The 20,166-nt window shown below is 56.6% G+C and overlaps 3 protein-coding genes and 2 pseudogenes across 3 annotated transcripts in view; 3 read left to right on the forward strand and 2 right to left on the reverse strand.

Annotated features, from left to right (window-relative positions):
* Positions 1-20,166, reverse strand: part of CUX1 (cut like homeobox 1) — a 1,083,765-nt gene that overhangs the window by 1,059,882 nt on the left and 3,717 nt on the right.
* Positions 1-20,166, reverse strand: part of ZNHIT1 (zinc finger HIT-type containing 1) — a 71,880-nt gene that overhangs the window by 6,321 nt on the left and 45,393 nt on the right. The window lies entirely within an intron of this gene.
* On the forward strand, positions 349-12,230 carry PLOD3 (procollagen-lysine,2-oxoglutarate 5-dioxygenase 3). Its single transcript, XM_050783684.1, has 19 exons — positions 349-869; positions 1,249-1,340; positions 1,499-1,635; positions 1,719-1,882; positions 2,023-2,135; positions 2,883-2,946; positions 4,826-4,923; positions 5,087-5,188; positions 5,375-5,500; positions 5,673-5,794; positions 6,097-6,201; positions 6,331-6,456; positions 7,376-7,517; positions 7,605-7,718; positions 7,889-7,957; positions 9,399-9,503; positions 10,508-10,654; positions 11,319-11,444; positions 11,780-12,230. Exons 1-19 carry the CDS (start codon positions 764-766, stop codon positions 11,933-11,935), a joined length of 2,214 nt encoding a protein of 737 aa, XP_050639641.1. The 5' UTR covers positions 349-763; the 3' UTR covers positions 11,936-12,230.
* Positions 13,570-14,434, forward strand: LOC126950926 (40S ribosomal protein SA-like; annotated as a pseudogene).
* Positions 17,830-19,610, forward strand: LOC126950405 (putative diacylglycerol O-acyltransferase 2-like protein DGAT2L7P; annotated as a pseudogene).

The following is a 20,166-nucleotide window of genomic DNA, read 5'->3' on the forward strand; positions in this document are numbered from 1 at the left end:
AACTACTTCCGGCCTCAGTGTGGAGGTGTAAATCTTGTAGGAGCCACGAAATGGGTCATTTTAAAGATGTGCTCACGGTGTTCTTACGAGAAACCTTATTTTCCTTTGGTCCTTGTGAAGATGCTCTGATCACAAAGGCAGACCCTGGAGCTTCTCCCCGGGCAGAAAAGGAAGTGGGCCGAACTGTCAAAGAAAGTGGCTTTGATCCCAGCGGACTGGCCTCCGTGGGCAATCCGAGGTTCCTAGTGGCCCTCTGCAGAAAGCTCAGCTCCCAGTTCCCCCAGGCCTCCGTCCCGCGGCGGACTCCTGGGCTTCCTCCCTCCCTGTCGCCGCCACCCCCTAGCTCTCCCCGTCTTCCGCCCGCACTCTCCCGGCAGGGCTGCTGCCAGGACCCGCCCCCGCGTCCCTCCGGACCCACCGCCAGGGGTCACTTCCCCTGTCCAGGTTTCAGCTTCCACATGTGTAAAGCGGGGGGCTCGGCCCAGAGTCGCTGTCTCCCGCCCGCCGGCCCGAGCTGCCGCCCCTCCCCCGCCTCCCGTGCGCCCGGGACAATCCTCGCCTTGTCTGCGGCGCCGGCATCTGGAGCTTTCTGCAGCCTCCGGATACGCCTTTTTTCCAGGGCGTGGCCCCAGCCCAGCTGCTCCCCGCGGCGGCTGCACAGCAGCCCGAGCGTCCCCTTCCCGGAGCTCCCCTCCGGAGCTGGGATCCAGGCGCGTAGCTGAGGTCCCAGGATCCTGGGTGCTGTCTGGGCCCGCTCCCCACCATGACCTCCTCGGGGCCAGGACTCCGGCTCCTGCTGCTGCTGCTGCTGCTGCCCCCTGCGGCCTCAGCCTCCGACCGGCCCCGGGGCCGAGACCCGGTAAACCCAGGTGAGATCCCGGGGAGGCCCGGCGCGGTCAAGGGGGCAGAGGCTGACGTGCCTGCCAGCCTGGCCCGGAGAGGGTCGGGGGCTCGAGGAGGTGTCTGTCCCGTCCGCCGCCCAGCGTGCTCTTGGGGCTGAGTCGCGCCAAGCCCCTTGCCCATTACCACCCTGAACTGAGGTTTCCAGCCTCCCTGTGCAAACGGACTCGGAATTCCTGGGCGCCACTCCCACCCTGTCCTCCCTGGGGTCAGAGTGTTCCTGGGTGAGAAGAGTTTAAGAATGGGAAGGAAGAAAGGGAGAGAAGTCGAGTGAGAGGGAGGACAGCAAAGCACGTGGGGCCCGGAGCTGGGCGGTGGATCCCAAGTGCCAATTCCCTCTGGTAACAGAGAATCTGCTGGTGATGACTGTGGCCACAGCTGAAACCGAGGGGTACCTGCGTTTCCTGCGCTCTGCGGAGTTCTTCAACTACACCGTGCGGGTGAGGAGAGGGAAAAGCCTCTGGGAGGGGGTCCCAGCAGGAGGGGTAGGCTGAAGTCTGGATGCCCAGGTCCCCACGGTGAGCCTGGTCAGGAGCTCCCCCCCTCCCCCCCCGACAACTCCCCACCCCTTGCCTGGCATGAGGCATCTTCTCCGCAGACCCTGGGCCTGGGAGAGGAGTGGCGAGGGGGTGATGTGGCCCGAACAGTCGGTGGAGGACAGAAGGTCCGGTGGCTCAAGAAGGAAATGGAGAAATACGCTGACAGGGAGGATATGATCATCATGTTTGTGGACAGGTAACGGGGCTTGGGATAGGGAGCAAGGTAAGGATGCTGAGGTTCCCAGTGGACCCCTGCTCATCCTCCCCTTCCTCACCCAGCTACGATGTGGTTCTGGCCGGCAGCCCCTCAGAGCTGCTGAAGAAGTTCGTCCAGAGTGGCAGCCGCCTGCTCTTCTCTGCAGAGAGCTTCTGCTGGCCCGAGTGGGGGCTGGCGGAGCAGTACCCTGAGGTGGGCACGGGGAAGCGCTTCCTCAACTCTGGTGGTGAGTGGCAAGGTGCCCAAGGCAGAGGGGCCAAGAGCGGTGGGACAGAGTGTTAAAGGTGCCTGAGGGCTGGAGAGGGCCTGGGGGACAGGCCCTGGGACCCTGGGAGTCTCGGGGTCAACACTTCCCCTCCTCATCAGGATTCATCGGCTTTGCCACCACCATCCACCAGATCGTGCGCCAGTGGAAGTACAAGGATGATGACGATGACCAGCTGTTCTACACACGGCTCTACCTGGACCCAGGACTGAGGGTAGGGAAGACAGAGGAGTGGGTGCATCCCACACCTCTGTGGGAGTGGAGGCCTCAGGCTGAATGGGAGTGGAGGGGCAAAGGGAGCTGTAAAGAGAAAAATGTGTGCCTGGGCGTGGTGGCTCACGCCTGTAATCCCAGCGCTTTGGGAGGCTTAGGCAGGAGGATTGCTTGAGCCCAGGAATTCAAGACCAGCCGGGACAACATAGTTGAGACCTCATCTCTACAAAAAAAAAAAAAATTAGCCAGACTTCATGGTGTACACCTGTAATCCCAGCTACTTGGGAGGCTGAGGTGGGATGATCACTTGAGCCTAGGAGTTTGAGGATGTTTTGCACCACTGCACTCCAGCCTCTGTGACAGAATGAGACTCTGTCTCTCACAAAAAAGAAAAAGCACGGTGGCTCACGCCTGTAATCCCAGCACTTTGGGAGGCCGAGGCTGGTGGATCACTTGAGGTCGGGAGTTTGAGACCAGCCTGGCCAACATGGTGAAACCCTGTCACTACTAAAAATACAAAAATTAGCCAGGCATGGTGGTACTCTCCTGTAGTCCCAGTTACTTGGGAGGCTGAAGCAGGAGAATCGCTTGAACCGGAAGGCAGAGATTGCAGTGAGCTGAGATCATGCCATTGCCCTCCAGCCTAAGCAACAAAAGTGAGAGAAAAAGAGAGAGAGAGAGAAGAGAGAAATGATGTCCTTCCCACTCCTTCCATTTTAACCACTCTATCGCATCTCATTCCATTTAGGAGAAACTCAGCCTTAATCTGGATCATAAGTCTCGGATCTTTCAGAACCTCAACGGGGCTTTAGGTGAGGAGGAAGACAGCCGCAGGTGGGCAGTGCGCAGCCTCTGCAGCTTGGGGTCTTGAGCTGGGAGAGGCTTCTGGAGGAGCTGGGCTGATCTGAGTCCACCTCTATGTGGTTTTATTGGGCGTCTGAGTGGCTGGTTGTGTGAGTTGCACTGTGCTGATGGTACTAGAAGCAAGGGAGGCAAAAATGTGTCTGGCATCTGTTGCACACATGCTGCACCTGGGCACCAGGCCAGGGGCTTTTTTTTTTTTTTTAGATGGAGTTTCGCTTTGTTGCCTGGGCGGGAGTGCAATAGTCCAATCTCAGCTCACCGCAATCTCCGCCTCCCGGGTTCAAGTGATTCTCCTGCCTCAGCCTCCCGAGTAGCTGGCATGCGCCACCACGCCTAGCTAATTTTGTATTTTTAGTAGAGACAGGGTTTTACCATGTTGGCCAGGCTGGTCTCGAACTCCCAGCCTCAGGTGATCCGCCTGCCTCAGCCTCCCAAAGTGCAGGGATTACAGGCGTGAGCCACTGTGCCCGGCCTACTCTGTGATTTCGTTTAACAAAGGGAAGGTCCCTGGTTATCCTTCTCATACAGATGAGGAAAGCAGCTTGTGGAGGGGTTGGTGACTTGCCTCAGGGGATGGGGAGAATGGGGAGAGAGAGAGGCCAGGCACGGTGCCTCATGCCTATAATCCCAGCATTTTGGGAAGCCAAGGCAGGAGGATCACTTGAGGTCAGGAGTTCGAGACCAGCCTAGCCAACATAGCAGAAACCCGGCTCTACTAAAAAAAAGTACAAAAATGAGCCGGGCATGGTGGCGAGCACCTGTAATCCCAGCTACTCAGAAGGCTGAGGTAGGAGAATCACTGGAACCCAGGAGGCGGAAGTTGCAGTGAGCCAAGATTGCGCCATTGTACTCCTGCCTGGGCAACAGAGACTCCCTCAAAAAAAAAAAAAAAAAAAAGGAGGCCAGGTGCAGTGGCTCATGTCTGTAATCCCAGCACTTTGGAAGGCCAAGGCGGGCAGATCATGACGTCAGAAGTTTGAGACCAGCCTGGCCAACATAGTGAAACCCCGTCTCTACTAAAAATACAAAAATTAGGCCGGGTGTGGTGGCTCATGCCTGTAATCCTAGCACTTTGGCAGGATTGATCACCTGAGGTCACGGCAGGTGGATCACCTGAGGTCAGGAGTTCGAGGCCAGCCTGGTTGACATGGCGAAATCCCGTCTCTACTAAAAACACAAAAATTAGCCAGGTGTAGTGGTGTGTGCCTGTAATCCCAGCTACCTGGGAGGCTGAGGAAGGAGAATCGCATGAACCCAGGAGGTGGAGGTTGCAATGAGCCAAGATCGCGCCACTGCACTCCAGCCTGCGTGATAGGAGTGAGACTCCATCTGAGAATAAAAAACAAAAAATACAAATACAAAAATTAGCCAAGTATGGTGGTATGCGCCTATAGTCTCAGCTAGCTGGAATGCTGAGGCAAGAGAATCATTTGAACCCAGGAGGCAGAGGCTGCAGTGAGCCAAGACCGCACCATTGCACTCTAACCTGGGCGACAGAGTGAGACTCCATCTCAAAAAAAAAAAAAAAAAGAGAGGGAGAATATGAGGAGGGGTAGGGATGCTGAGGCTCCTAGTGGACCCCAGTTCAGCTCATCCTCCCCTTCCACCCAGCTGTGACATGATCACGCAGGTAGTAGGCAATGGAGCTTTCTGGGCCAGCAGCCTGGTCAGAACCCAAAGGTTCCTGCCCCACAACGAGGGACACTCTAGGATGGCCCTGGTGTCCCTTTATTCCCTGGATAATATGGGACCCCGTATTTAGAAGAACATGTTGCTTGGCAGCTCCCAGAGAAAGGGAGTCTGAAGCCTGACCTTTTTCTTCCCCAGATGAAGTGGTTTTAAAGTTTGATCGGAACCGTGTGCGTATCCGGAATGTGGCCTATGACACGCTCCCCGTTGTGGTCCATGGAAACGGTCCCACTAAGGTGCCACCAGTGGTCTCAACCGCCGCCCTGCCCTGCCCCAACCCCCGGGCACCTCCAACCTTTCTGAGAAGCCAGCCCTTCCCAGCCCCCATACCAGAGGTGCCTGATCCCCACCTCCACCCCTGGAGGCCTCAGCCACTCAGTCTCAGTCTCTCCCCGACAGCTGCAGCTCAACTACCTGGGAAACTACGTCCCCAATGGCTGGACTCCCGAGGGAGGCTGTGGCTTCTGCAACCGGGACCGGAGGACACTCCCGGGGGGGCAGGTGAGGTGGGGGTGCCAGGGAGGGGCACGAGAGGGCAGCATGCTGAGCAGGAGGTGCAAGGACAGTGGGCTGGGTGGTGGTGGGGCCACCGCTCGCGGGTCCCTGCACCTGTCAGGGTGGAGGGTGGGTGGGGGCAACGGAGAAGTCCAGGCTTCCCTCTGAGCCCATGTGTGGTGCATCTTCCAGCCTCCCCCCCGGGTGTTTCTGGCCGTGTTTGTGGAACAGCCTACTCCGTTTCTGCCCCGCTTCCTGCAGCGGCTGCTGCTCCTGGACTATCCCCCTGACAGGGTCACCCTTTTTCTGCACAACAACGTGAGACCGCCCCCCACCGCCCCGATCTTGGAGCCTCTCCCGAGGCACCCTTCCCCTGCCCTGATCAGAACTCCCGTGCCCCTACCCCCATCTCCTTCCCGCAGCACCCCCCATACCTCAGGTGCCGCCTCCCTGCCCTCTGAGCCCATCCGCCTATGTCATCCCCTCCCAGGAGGTCTTCCATGAGCCCCACATCGCTGACTCCTGGCCACAGCTCCAGGACCACTTCGCAGTCGTGAAGCTGGTAGGGCCGGAGGAGGCTCTGAGCCCAGGAGAGGCCAGGGACATGGCCATGTGAGCGGGTGCTTGCGGGGAGGAGGGGGTGGGATGAGGGTGCAGGGTGGGGGTTGCTGCCACCTGATGCCTGGCCCTCACCTCACCTGTCACCCGTCCAGCCCCTCCTGAGCCTCCCCATTCGCGTCCTTGCAGCCCCCACGCTGTCACCCCCGCCCTTACCAGCTCACCCAGACAGCAGAGAGCCTAGGGAAGGAAGGATAGACACTGCCTCCCTCCTTTTCTCATGGGGGCGTGGGCCAGTCCCCCCATCCACACTGCCTCCTCACCCGCCGCTGTCTCAGCTCGCCTCTTACCTCCAGGGACATGTGTCGGCAGGACCCCGAGTGTGAGTTCTACTTCAGCCTGGACGCTGACGCCGTCCTCACCAACCTACAGACCCTGCGCATCCTCATTGAGGAGAACAGGTGGCTTACCCCCTCTCCCCGCAGCCGGAGGGCACCCCAACAGGCCCTGGGAACCCCACTTCTGCCTTGGGTACGGGGCTCCCCAGGCCTGCTCCCGTCTGCCCAGCCCTCACCCCTGCCTGTCTGTAGGAAGGTGATCGCCCCCATGCTGTCCCGCCACGGTAAGCTGTGGTCCAACTTCTGGGGCGCCCTGAGCCCCGATGAGTACTACGCCCGCTCCGAGGACTACGTGGAGCTGGTGCAGCGAAAGCGAGTGTGAGTCCCGCCAGCCTGCAGCCCCCTGCCTCCTCCGACCCAGGGCCCGGGTAGACCCAAGGCCCCCACTCTCAGGGGTTTGGAGTAGTCACCAGTCAGAGGTGCCACGAGGCCGGGTGCAGTGGCTCACACCTTTGATGCCACCATTTTGGGAGGCCGAGTTAGGAGGACTGCTTGAGCCCGGGAGTTTAACATCAGCCTAAGCAACATAGCAAGATCATGTCTCTACAAAAAACTTAAAATATTAGCTGGGCACGGTGGTGCGTGCCTGTAGTTCCAGCTACTACGTAGGCTGAGGTGGGAGGATCACTTGAATTTGGGAGGTTGAGGCTGCAGTGAGCCATGTTTGCACCACTGCACTCCAGCCTAGAAACAGAGGGAGACCCTGTCTCAAGAAAATAAAAAACAAGGGCCGGCCATGGTGGCTCAATGCCTGTAATCCTAGCACTTTGGGAGGCCAAGGCAGGCGGATCACTTGAGGTCAGGAGTTCAAGACCAGCCTGGCCAACATGGTGAAACCCCATCTCTACAAAAAATACAAAAATTAGCTGGGCATGGTGGTGGGCACCTGCAATCCCAGCTATTTGGGAGGCTAAGGTGGGAGAATTGCTTGAATCTGGGAGGCAGAGGTTGCAGTGAGCCAAGATCACACCACGGCACTGCAGCCTGGGTGACAGAGCAAGACTCCGTCTCAAAAGCCAAAAACAAGAAACAAAAAAGAAGTGCCACAGCTTGGGGTAGGGACTGACTGCGTTTTGAGAGATGGGGCGGTTGTGACAAGCAGTGCTTGACAAGGGACATGCAGGAGCCTTATGTTCAGGGACTGCGATACTCTAAGGGAAGAAGGACTTCCCGGGATGAGCTGGGCAGAATTTGGGGGGCCGCCCTCCCAGCTGACCACGGTTGTCGGTGCCTCCAGGGGCGTGTGGAACGTGCCATACATCTCGCAGGCCTATGTGATCCGGGGGGATACGCTGCGGACGGAGCTGCCCCAGAGGGACGTGTTCTCAGGCAGTGACACGGACCCGGACATGGCCTTCTGTAAGAGCTTTCGAGACAAGGTGAGCGCGGGTGCGTGGTGTGGCCTGGGGGCAGCATCCCAGACTGTGGGCATGGCCTGCATCATGGACACCCCCACCCCACTACAGGGCATCTTCCTCCATCTGAGCAATCAGCATGAATTTGGCCGGCTCCTGGCCACTTCCCGATACGACACGGAGCACCTGCACCCCGACCTCTGGCAGATCTTCGACAACCCCGTCGTGAGTAGGACCCCCCACGCCCAGAGCACACAGGTTCCCCGCCCTGTGCTAAGGAAGACGCCAAATGTGATGGCTGCTGCCAGCGCAGGATGCTGAGCGGGAGGGGGCGGTCCCCTGAGGGCTGGGAGTGAGGGGGCCACAGATCTGCTGTACCCCCCACCCTCCCGCAGGACTGGAAGGAGCAGTACATCCATGAGAACTACAGCCGGGCCCTCGAAGGGGAGGGAATCGTGGAGCAGGTGAGCCCGTGCAGCCCCCACCGCCCTCATGGCCATCACCTCTTGGGGGCTCCCACCTGGATTCAAAGTTTTCACACTGAGTTCCCCAGGGGCCTGAGGATTTTCTGTTCAGGCAAGATGAAGGCAAAGGCCGAGCAGATAGGACTCTTGATCCCAAACCTGGCATTGATCAGATGGCCTCTCCTCTCCTGTGTATTGGGTATATTGGTGTTACGAATGAAATCACATCGTTTTTTTTTTTTTCTTTTGTTTTGTTTTTTGAGACAGTCTCGCTCTGTTGCCAGGCTGGAGTGCAATGGCATGATCTCGGCTCACTGCAACCTCCACCTCCCAGGTTCAAGCGACTCTCCAGCCTCAGCCTCCCAAGTAGCTGAGATTACAGGCGCATGCCACTATGCCCAGCTAATTTTTGTATTTTAGTGGAGATGGGGTTTCACCATGTTGGTCAGGCTGGTCTCAAACTCCTGACCTCAGGTGATCCGCCCACCTCAGCCTCCTAAAGTGCTGGGATTACAGGCGTGAGCCACCGCGCCTGGCTGAAATCACATCTTTAAAGAAGAATGGGGCCGGGCACGGTGGCTCATGCCTGTAATCCCAGCACTTTGGGAGGCCGAGGTGGGTAGATGGGTTGAGGCCAAGAGTCCAAGACCAGCCTGGGCAACATAGCGAGAATCTGTCTGTACAAAAAAAAATTTTTTTAATAAAAAATTAGGCCAGGAGTGGTGCTTATGCCTGTAATCCCAGTACTTCAAGAGGCCGAGGCAGGCGGATCACTTGAGGTCAGGAGTTTGAGACCAGCCTGGGGAACATAGCAAAACCCTGTCTCTACTAAAAAAAAACAAAAAAAAACCAAAAATTAGCCAGATGTGATGGCGCGCACCTGTAGTCCCAGCTACTCTGGAGGCTGAGGTGGGAGAATCGCTTGAACCTGGGAGGCGGAGGTTGCAGTGAGCCAAGATCATGCCACTGCACTCCATCCTGGGTGACTCAGCGAGACCCTGTCTCAAAAAAAAAAGAAAAGAAAAAATTAGCTTGGCATGGTGACATGTGCCTGTAGTTCCAGCTACTTGGGAGGCTGAGGCAGGAGGATCGCTTGAGCTCAGAAGGTCGAGGCTGCAGTGAGCTATGATTGTGCCACTGCACTCCAGCCTGGGTGACAGAGCAATACCCTATCTCAAAAAAAAAAAAGAGGGATGCACTGTTATGGAAGTTTGGAAACCCCTGTCCCAGCACAAGGGGCTCCAGGACCCTCTGCCACCTCTGCTGTGCCAGATACCGGCTCTCAGCCTTGCCACTCCCCCAGGCCCTACCTGGCAGGTCCCCAGCTGCTCTCACAGAGCCTTCCCTGCTCCTCCCTGCCCCTTCCTATTCTGCCCACTGCCTGTCCCCTTCCCCGTTCTGTGGCGTCAGCTAGCCCTGTTCTCCCCCGCCCCGTCCTCAGCCATGCCCGGACGTGTACTGGTTCCCACTGCTGTCAGAACAAATGTGTGATGAGCTGGTGGCGGAGATGGAGCACTATGGCCAGTGGTCAGGCGGGCGGCATGAGGTAAGGGCCTGGGTGAGGAAGGCAGAGGGCTCCCGGGAGGAGGAGGTGCGGGATCTGGTAAAGGAACAATGGAATCAGGAAAATGGGAGCAAAGAGGGGGAACTCCCTTTTTCTCTACTAAAACCCCAAGGGGGAGACAGACCCTGGGGTCACAACTGCATTCATTCATGTATTTAAGAAATATTTACTGCTGGGCGCAGTGGCTCATGCCTGTAATCTTAGCACTTTGGGAGGCCAAGGCAGGAGGATTGCTCGAGCCAGGGAGTTTGAGGCCAGCCTGGGCAACATAGCAAGACCCTGTCTCTACAATAAATTTAAAAATTAGCTGGGTTTGGGCCAGGCATGGTGGCTCACGCCTGTAATCCCAGCACTTTGGGAGGCCGAGGCAGGTGGATCTCCTGAAGTCGGAAGTTCGAGACCAGCCTCATCAACATGGAGAAACCCCATCTCTACTAAAAACACAAAATTAGCCAGGCATGGTGGCATGTGCCTGTGGTCCCAGCTATTCAGGAGGCTGAGGCAGAAGGATCACTTGAGCCCCAGAGTTAGAGGCTGCAGTGAGCTATGATCATGCCGCAACACTCCAGCCTGGGTGACAGAGCAAGACTCTGTCTCTAAAAAAAGAAAAAAGGAAAGTTTCTGGGTCACTGTCCTAGCTTGCACTGCAGGAATGCCTCGTGCCGGCCGAGCTCTGCCCTGCTGTGAGCAGCAGCTGCCACACAGCTTCTAAGGCTGCGACGAGCAGCCTGGGTACTGTGGAAGCCACGGGGAAGCCTTGACCCAGACTTGGGAGGACTAGGGGGCTTCACAGGACAGGTGACATCTTAGCTGAGACTTGAAGGGCCGGGAGCAGTGAGTCAGGCTGAGAAGTAGCAAAGAAGACTGCTCCACACAGAGGAGCACAGGTGTAAAGGCTGGGGCACAGGAGGAAGGAGGCTGGACTGCCCCTTGGGGGGGGCACCGTGGCTGGAGGGGCGGGGTGGCTTAGTGCCCACCGCCCCCAGGATTCAAGGCTGGCTGGAGGCTACGAGAATGTGCCCACTGTGGACATCCACATGAAGCAGGTGGGGTACGAGGACCAATGGCTGCAGCTGCTGCGGACATATGTGGGCCCCATGACCGAGAGCCTGTTTCCCGGCTACCACACCAAGGTGCGCTGCCCATCTGCCCGCTGCCTCCCCACCTTCCCCACCCCAGTCCCAGGCTGGAAGTCTCCACAGAGACCCCTTTTGGCCCCCGCAGCATTTGGGCTCCATGCACTTTAGTTCCCAGGGAAATGAGATGCTACAGGAGGCAGCCCAGGGGAGGGAGGGAGCCAGGCTGAGACCTGGGGCAAGGCTTGGCCCTAATCTAATGCCAGTGAGTAGTGAGACTCTCCCATGCAGGAATCCTGCCGCCCCTCCCCTCCCTGGGCAGGGACCATCATCTCCCTGAAGATCCCCTGCAATGGCCAGGTGTTGGTGGCTCACACCTGTAATCCCAGCACTTTGGGAGGCCGAGGTGGGTGGATAACCTGAGGTCAGGAGTTCAAGACCAGCCTGGCCAAGATAGTGAAACCTAATCATCTAGTAAAAATACAAAAATTAGCCGGGCGTGGTGGCAGATGCCTGTAATCCCAGCTACTCGGGAGGCTAAGGCATGAGAATTGCTTGAAACCAGGAGGCAGAGGTTGCAGTGAGCCGAGATCGCACCACTGCACTCCAGCCTGAGTGACAGAGCAAGACTGTCTCAAAAATAATAATAATAATAATACAAAAAAAAATAAAATCCTGCGCTCGCAGCCATCCCCGCAGCGTCTTCTCTCCTCTCTCCCAGGCGCGGGCGGTGATGAACTTTGTGGTTCGCTACCGACCAGATGAGCAGCCATCTCTGCGGCCACACCATGACTCATCCACCTTCACCCTCAACGTCGCCCTCAACCACAAGGGCCTGGACTATGAGGTGCGCCCCAGCCACACCACCCACCCATGCTTCACCTCGGGACCCTCGGGTCCCCACCTAGAGCCCTTGCATGCACCCCCGGCTCCCCGCCCTGCCCATTCCCCAGTGATTTTGTGGGTGTCAGCTCCTAGATCTCTTCTGGGCAGGCGGCCTCAGCCTTCTCCTGGATCTTCCTGTCTACGGGCACCCCAGCCCCCCATATCTGCCTTCTCCCTTGTTGCACTGGTCTGTCACCGTACCGTGTCCCCTCACCTGGCCGCCCCGCCCCCTGTATCTGCCTGCTCCCCAGGCCCCATGTCTGCTCACTCCATGTTTCCTCTCCCTTCTCTTTTCAGGGAGGCGGCTGCCGCTTCCTGCGCTACGACTGCGTGATCTCGTCCCCGAGGAAGGGCTGGGCGCTCCTGCACCCCGGCCGCCTCACTCACTACCACGAGGGGCTGCCCACGACCCGGGGCACACGCTACATCATGGTGTCCTTTGTCGACCCCTGACACTCAACCACTCTGCCAAACCTGCCCTGCCACTGTGCCTTTTTAGGGGGCTTGGCCCCCATCCTCGGAGTGGGGGATGGGTCTCTCTCACTCCCCGCTTCCTGAGTGCATGTTCCGTGTGCCTGGACTGAATATGTCATCTTGCTCCCAACACACGGCCCTCTCAGGAAGCACCCGGAGTCCCCGCCTCTCTCCTCCGCCCACAGGGGTTCATGGGGACAGGGCTTCTGGGGACTCCCGTGTGATAAATTATTAATGTTCCTCAGCCTCAGTGCCATTAAAGGACAGTTTGTAAGTCTTGAGTCCATTCGTCTGCCCATTAACCCCATCTCCCCTCCTGCCACCAGCATAGAGGGAGAGACCCTGAAAAGGGAAGATGAGAGGAAAAGGGAGAGGCAGAATGTTAGACCCTTGTGGGAACCTGGAAGCTTCCCTGGCTCCCACTTTCCCTTCCCCTGTATTGGCTGAGCTGGAAAGAGTGTGTGAGAGGGCACAGACCAAAAGAAGGACTTCCCAGGCTGGGCACAGTGGCTCACACCTGTAACGAGGTCAAGGCAGGCGGAGGATCACTGGAGGCCAGGAGTTCGAGGCCAGCCTGGACAGCATAGCAAGACCTCCATCTCTACAAAAAATAAATTAGCTTGGCGTGGTGACTCACGCCTGTAATCCCAGCACTTTGGGAGGCTGAGGTGGATGGATCACCTGAAGTTGGGAGTTTGAGACCACCCTGGCCAACATGGTGAAACCCTTTCTCTACTAAAAAAAATACATAATTAAGCTGGCCACAGTGGCTCACGCCTGTAATCCCAGCACTTTGGGAGGCCAAGGCAGGCAGATCACAAGGTCAGGATTTCGAGACCAGCCTGGCCAACACAGTGAAACCGCATCTCTACTAAAAAATACAAAAATTAGCTGGGCATGGTGGTGGGCACTTGTAATCCCAGCTACTTGGGAGGCTGAGGCAGGAGAATCATTTGAACCCAGGAGGCAGAGGTTGCAGTGAGCTGAGATCGCACCATTGCACTCCAGTCTGGGTGACAAGGCAAGACTCTGTCTCAAAAAAAAAAAAAAAAAAAAAAAAAAAAAAAAAAAAAAACCCAGGTGTGGCATATGCCTGTAATCCCAGCTACTTGGGAGGCTGAGGCAGGAGAATCGTTTGAACTTGGGAGGTGGAGGTTGCAGTGAGCTGAGATTGTGCCATTGCACTCCAGCCTGGGCAGCAAGAACGAAACTCCATCTCAAAAAAATATGCCAGGCATGGTGGCTCATGCCTGTAATCCCAGCACTTTGGGAGGCCGAGGCAGGCAGATCACCTGAGGTCAGGAGTTTGAGACCAGCCTGGCCAACATGGTGAAACCCCATCTCTACTAAAAATGCAAAAATTAGCTGGGCGTGGTGGCACATGCCTGTAATCCCAGCTACTCGGGAGGCTGAGGCAGGAGAATTGCTTGAACCCAGGAGGTGGAGGCTGCAGTGAGCCGAGATTGTGCCGCGGTACTCCAGCCTGGACGACAGAGCAAGACTTCGTCTCAAAACAAACAAAAAAAAGCTTTCCATGCTACCCACAGAGGGGTCCATCTGGCGTTGTTCTGGATTCCTGTTGTAACAAAGTTTCACAGCATCCGGAGCCCTTGATGTCCCTCCTGCAAATGAAGGAGGAAGATGTCCTTAATTTCCTTGCAGCAGGAACCCACTTAGGTGGCACCAATCTTGACTTACAGATGAAACAGTACATGTATAAAAGGAAAAGTGATGGCACCTACATCCTAAATCTGAAGAGGACCTGGGAGAAGCCTCTTCTGGCAGCTCGTGGCATTGTTGCCACTGAAAACCCCGCTGAGGTCAGCATCACGTCCTCCAGGAATACTGGCCAGAGGGCCGTGCTGAAGTTAGCTGCTGCCACTGGAGCCACTCCAATTGCTGGCCGCTTCACTCCTGGAACCTTCACCAACCAGATCCAGGCAGTCTTCCGGGAGCCACGGCTTCTTATGTTTATTCACCCCAGGGTTGATCGGCAGCCTCTCACAGAGGCATCTTACGTTAACCTACCTACCTTGCTCTGTGTCACACGGATTCTCCTCTGCGCCATGTGGACATTGCCATCCCAAGCAATGACAAGGGAGCTCACGTGGGTTTGATGTGGTGGATGCTGGCTCGGGAAGTTCTGTGCATGCGTGGCACCATTTCCTGTGAACACCCATGGGAGGTCATGCCGGATCTCTACTTCTACAGAGATCCTGAAGAGATTGAAAAAGAAGAGCAGGCTGCTGCTGAAAAGGCTGCGACAAGGAGGAATTTCAGGGTGAATGGACTGCTCCAGCTCCTGAGTTCACTGCTACTCAACCTGAGGTTGCAGACTGGTCTGAAGGTGTATACGTGCCCTCTGTGACTATCCAGCAGTTCCCTACTGAAGACTGGAGCACTGCCACGGAAGACTGGTCTGCAGCTCCTACTGCTAAGGCCACTGGATGGTTAGGAGCAACCACTGAATGGTCTTAAGCTGTTCTTGCAAGAGCTTTTTTTTTTTTTTTGTGATGGAGTCTCGCTCTGTCGCCCAGTGCAGTGCCGCAATCTTGGCTCACTGTAACCTCCGCCTACCAGGTTCAAGCTGATTCTCCTGCCTCAGCCTCCTGAGTAGCTGGGATTACAGGCGTGTGCCAGCACACCCGACTGATTTTTGTATTTTTAGTAGAGATGGGGTTTCACCATGTTGGCCAGGCTGGTCTCGAACTCCTGACCTCAGGTGATCCACCCACCTTGGCCTCCCAAAGTGCTGGGATTACAGGCGTAAGCCACTGTGCCCGGCCCTTGCATGGGCTCTTAAGCAACATGGAAATAAAGTTGATGGAAAATAAACATCAGTTTCTAAATAAATAAAAAAATTGGCCGGGTGCGGTGGCTCAAGCCTGTAATCCCAGCACTTTGGGAGGCCGAGGCGGGCGGATCACAAGGTCAGGAGATCGAGACCACAGTGAAACCCCGTCTCTACTAAAAACACAAAAAATTAGCCGGGCGCGGTGGCGGGCGCCTGTAGTCCCAGCTACTCAGGAGGCTGAGGCAGGAGAATGGCGGGAACCCGGGAGGCGGAGCTTGCAGTGAGCCGAGATCGCGCCACTGCACTCCAGCCTGGGCAACAGCGTGAGACTCCGTCTCAAAAAAAAAAAAAAAAAAAAAAAAAAAAAATTAAAAAAATAAATTAACTGGGCATGGTGGCACACGCCTGTAGTCCCAGCTACTCAGGAGGCTCGGGTGGGAGGATCACTGGAGCCCAGGAGTTGGAGGCTGCAGTGAGCTATGATTGAGCCACTGCACTCCAGCCTGGGTGACAGAGTGAGACCTTGACTCAAAAAATATATATAGGCCGGGTGCGGTGGCTCACGCCTGTAATCCCAGCACTTTGGGAGGCCAAGGCAGGTGGATCACAGGTCAGGAGATCGAGACCATCCTGGCTAACACAGTGAAATCCCGTCTCTACTAAAAATACAAAAAATTAGTTGGGTGTGGTAGCGGGCGCCTGTAGTCCCAGCTACTCAGGAGGCTGAGGCAGGAGAATGGCGTGAACCCGGGAGGCAGAGCTTGCAGTGAGCCGAGATCGTGCCACTGCACTCCAGCCTGGGCCACAGAGCGAGACTCCATCTTGGGGAAAAAAAATATATATATGTGTGTATATATATATATATATATATACACACACACACACACACACACATATATCAAACAGGCTTGTTCACCTCTCCTAAGACATCTCTTGCCTCCAACATCTCACCATCCACATCTATAATCCTCTTATTTTTTTAATTTACTTTTTATTTTTATATTTATTTATTTATTTTTGAGATGTAGTTTCGCTCTTGTTGCTTAGACTGGAGTGCAATGGTGCCATCTCGGCTCACGGCAACCTCCACCTCCCGGGTTCAAGTGATTGTCCTGCCTCAGCATCCCGAGTAGCTAGGATTATAGACATGTGCCACCATACCTGGCTAATTTTGTATTTTTAGTAGAGACGCGGTTTCTCCATGTTGGTCAGGCTGGTCTTGAACTCCTGACCTCAGGTGATCCACCCGTCTTAGCCTCCCAAAGTGCTGGCATTAGAGGTGTGAGCCACCATGCCCAGCATTTTTATTTATTTTTTTTGAGACGGAGTCTTACTCTGTCACCCAGGCTGGAGTGCAGTGGTGTAATCTCAGCTAACTGCAACCTTCACCTCCCAGGCTCGAGCAATTCTCCTGCCTTAGCCTCCCGAGTAGCTGAGACTACAGGCGCCTGCCACCATGCCCAGCTAATTGTAGTATTTTTAGTAGAGACAAGGTTTCACCATGTTGGTCAAGCTGGTCTCGAACTCCTGACCTCAAGTGATCTGCCCGCCTCAGCTTCCCAAAGTGCTGGGATTACCAGTGTGAGCCACCGCGCCTGGCCTTATCTTGACTTTTTTGAGATGGGGGGGGTCTCACTCTGTTGACCAGGCTGGTGTCGAACACCTGGCCTCAAGTGATCTTCCCATCTAGGCCTCCCAAAGTGCTGGAATTACAGATGTGAGCCTCCATGGCTGGCCTGGAATCCCTTTTCTTTCTCCTCTCTAGTCTTCAGGGAAAACCTCCTTTAAGGAGCCTTCCTTCCTGCTAGGTGGAGCTGATTATCTGCTTGGTTACGTTTCCATGGGATTGAGCATCATTCTGGCCAGATTTTGGAACCCATCTCACCCTGGGCCCCGCTACCCTTGTCCCATGTCCTGTGGATGGCGGTGAGCCGAGTAGGGACAGGAGAAAACACCTCTTGGCAAGTGTTTTCCCACAGAGGCCTGTGCTGCCCTTGCATGTCCTGGGCCTCAGGGACCAGCCTCGGTGACTAGCAGGTTTTCAGGCTGTTTCGATTCATGCGGGAACCCTGCCCTTTATAGGACACCCCATTCAGACCACCTCTCTCCTTCCCAGAGGGTCCTGGTTTGTGTGTGTGTGTGTGTGTGTGTGTGTGTGTGTGTGTGTGTGTGTGTGTGTGTTTTTCTGGTTTCATTTTGTTTTGTTTTTGTTTTTTGAGACAGCCTCTATTGCCCAGGCTGGAGTGCAGTGGTACAATCATGGCTTACTGCAGTCTCAACCTTCTGGGCTCAACCAATCCTCCCATCTCAGCCTCCCAAGTAGCTGAGACTACAGGCATGTGCCACCACACTTGGCTAATGTTTTTTGAGTTTTTTTTTCTTTTGGTAGAGATGGGGTCTTGCTTTGTTGCCCCAGCTGGTTGAACTCCTGGGCTCAAGTTATCCTTGGCTTCTCAAAGTGTGCAGGGATTATAGGTCTGAGCCACCGAAACTGACCAGCCCCCTGACTTCTGCAGAGTTCAAACACCTCCCCCAGGCTCCGGGCCACACCCCTGGTCATCTCTGTTGGTCCCATTGATCATAGCCTTGTGAGCCCAGGTAGTGATTAACCCTTCCTTCCCTGGGAGCATGGGCTCCAGTGTGCAGAGCTGCAAAGGGGGCGGAAAATGGGGGCGGGACCAAGGTCAAGGGTCAGGGCCAGTGTGTTGGGCCAAAAGGAGGTGTGCTTAAGAGATTGGGGGGTCCCCTGTGTGACATTCCTCCAGAATATGGTGGCCTCCTCCAGCCTTCTCCAAAGGGGTCTCCAAGTGTTTGCTGTCCTGCAATGGGTTTTCTCCTTGTTAGGGCTGCATGAGTCCCCAAGGCCTGGGGATCTGGGCAGGGCCCCAGCAGCTGGTGGTCTGTTTTCCTTTACCCCGAGGGAGGAGGGGTAGGGAGGGAGTCTGGGGAGCAGGTGGGATGGAAGGGGGCAGAGGGAAGACTTAGGTTTACACACCTGTACTGTGAGCTCCCCCTGCCCCGTCTTCCAGCCCAGGTACGCCCAGCAGCCTGGCTCCCTGCATTCCTCGGCCGGGCTTGGATGCTGGTGGTCCTCTACCTGGCCTGGCTCTATTGGGATAGAAACACACCCAGGGCTGGAGGCCAAAGATCTGCCTGGGTTCGCAACTGGGCAGTTTGGAGACATTCCCATGACTACTTTCCCCTCTTGGTGAGGACCTCGGGCAGTGGGGTACTGGGTGCAGTTGGGGCTTCAGAATAGACTCTTGGGACCACCATCTCCCAAAGTGCAATCTCACTGTTGGGGTGGGGTGCGCCCCTCTGCTCCCCAGCTGGTTAAAACTGCAGAGTTGCACCCCTCCTGGAACTACTCCTTTGGCTTCCACCCTCATGGGGTCCTGGTTGTGGGAGCCTTCGCCAACTTCTGCACAGAGCCCACGGGCTTCTCCTGCCTCTTCCCCGAGCTCCGGCCACACCCGCTCATGCTGCCTTGTTGGTTCCATCTCCCTTTCTTCTGGGACTACATCATGTCAGGTGGTGAGAAGAGGGGTACCTTGCTGCTGTCCCACCATCTTCCTCCTGGGAGGCTCTGGGACCCAGTTCTCTCTTCCCCATGCCCTCTCCGCTCTTCTTTCCAAGTCCTAGGCTTTGGCTGGGTGTGGTGGTTCACACCTGTAATCCCAGCACTTTGGGAGGATCACTTAAGGCCAGGAGTTCAAGACCAGCCTGGGCAACACGGTGAAACCCTATCTCCACATGTACAACAAAAAACAAAAACAAAAATTTAGCCAGGTGTGGTAGTACACACCTGTGGTCCCAGCTACTGGGAGGCTTGAGGTGGGAGGATCACTTGAGCCCTGAAGGTCAAGGGTGCAGAGAACCAAGATCAGGCCACTGCACTCCAGCTTGAGCAACAGAGCAAGACTCCATCCCCAAATAAATAAATAAGACCCAGGCGTCGAGTCCCCCAACTTCTGCCCTCTCCCCAGGTCTGGTGGTCTCTGACAAGGCCAGCACTGCCTCAGGGGTGGCCAGGTGTCCGTCCTGGCCGTGGGAAGGCCCCTGGAGGCGCTGGTGGCAAAACTCGGAGCACAGAGCTTTCGGATTCGGAATCAGAAGGGATTCGTTAAGTCAGCTCTGGAACTTGGGTGAGGACCCGAGCGTGGCCCGGTGGGGACGCCAGGGATGCCGGGCCGGGGAGGAAGAGAGCGGCGCCACCCGCGGATCCCGGGGCCAGGAGTCAGCCGCGCCCTGCTCCCCCGCGGCCTCCCTGATGCCTGTCTTCTCCAGGGAGAACGAGCTCTTCCAGCAGTTCCCGAACCCGCCGGGCTCGTGTTGCGGAGGGCGAAGGAGGCGCTGCATCCGCTGCTAAGCGTGGCCTTGCCGCTGTTCCTTGGCCGCCGGGGCCTCCAGCTGCCCTTCCGCGCGCCCATCCGCACCGTCGGTGAGCCCCTGCCTCTGTCCCGCGATTCCTGCCCTGTGCCCGCTCCCTCCCCGTCCCGCGTTGGTGCCTCGCCACCCAGACTGGCCTTTGGCCACCGCGCCAGCCCTGAACTCTGTCCCCGCCGATCCCCGCGGGCGGAAGGGAGAGAAGGAGGAAGGGAGGGGAGGGGAGGGGAGGGGGCGGGCCGGGGATCCCAGCCCCGATCGCGTCGGGTCCCGCCCGCTGTGAGGGCGGCGATTCCAGTGCCCCAGAGCCCCCAGCCCAGCCCGGCCCAGGTGGACTGGCTGCAAGCAAGCTACGTGGAGCAACTCACGCAGTCTTCGAGGCGCACAAGGCGCGCTATGGTGTCCCCGCCGACAGGCACATGGTCCTCCACCTAGGCGCGCCCCACCGCCTGGCCTCGCCTGTCCCCTGGGTGACTGCGGGTGGAGGAGTGAAATTAAAGACTGGCCGCTGGGCGCGGTGGCTCACCCCTGTGATCCCAGCACTTTGGGAGGCTGAGGCACGTGGATCACTTGAGGTCAGGAGTTCGAGACCTGCCTGGCCATCATGGTGAAATCCCATCTCTATTAAACATACAAAAAAAAAAAAAAAAAAAAAAAAAGCCGGACGTAGTGGCACGCCTGTAATCCCAGCTACTCAGGAGGCTGAGGCAGGAGAATCGTTTGAACCCAGGAGATGGAGGTTGCAGTGAGCCGAGATCGTGCCACTGCACTCCAACCTGGGTGACGGAGTGAGACTCCATCTCAAAAAAAGGAAGGAGGAGGAGGAGGAGGAGGAGGAGGAGGAGAAGAAAGAAGAAGAAGAAGAAGAAGAAGAAGAAGAAGAAGAAGAAGAAGAAGAAGAAGTAGTAGTAGTAGTAGTAGTGGAGGAGGAGGAGGAGGAGTAGGACGATGAGGAGGAGGAGGAAGAAGAAGAAGAAGAAGGAGAAGGAGGAGAAGAAAAAGAGGAGGAGGAGGAGGAAGAAGAAGAGGA

This window comes from Macaca thibetana, chromosome 3, assembly GCF_024542745.1.
Source record: "Macaca thibetana thibetana isolate TM-01 chromosome 3, ASM2454274v1, whole genome shotgun sequence".
In the NCBI taxonomy this organism is placed as follows: domain Eukaryota; kingdom Metazoa; phylum Chordata; class Mammalia; order Primates; family Cercopithecidae; genus Macaca; species Macaca thibetana.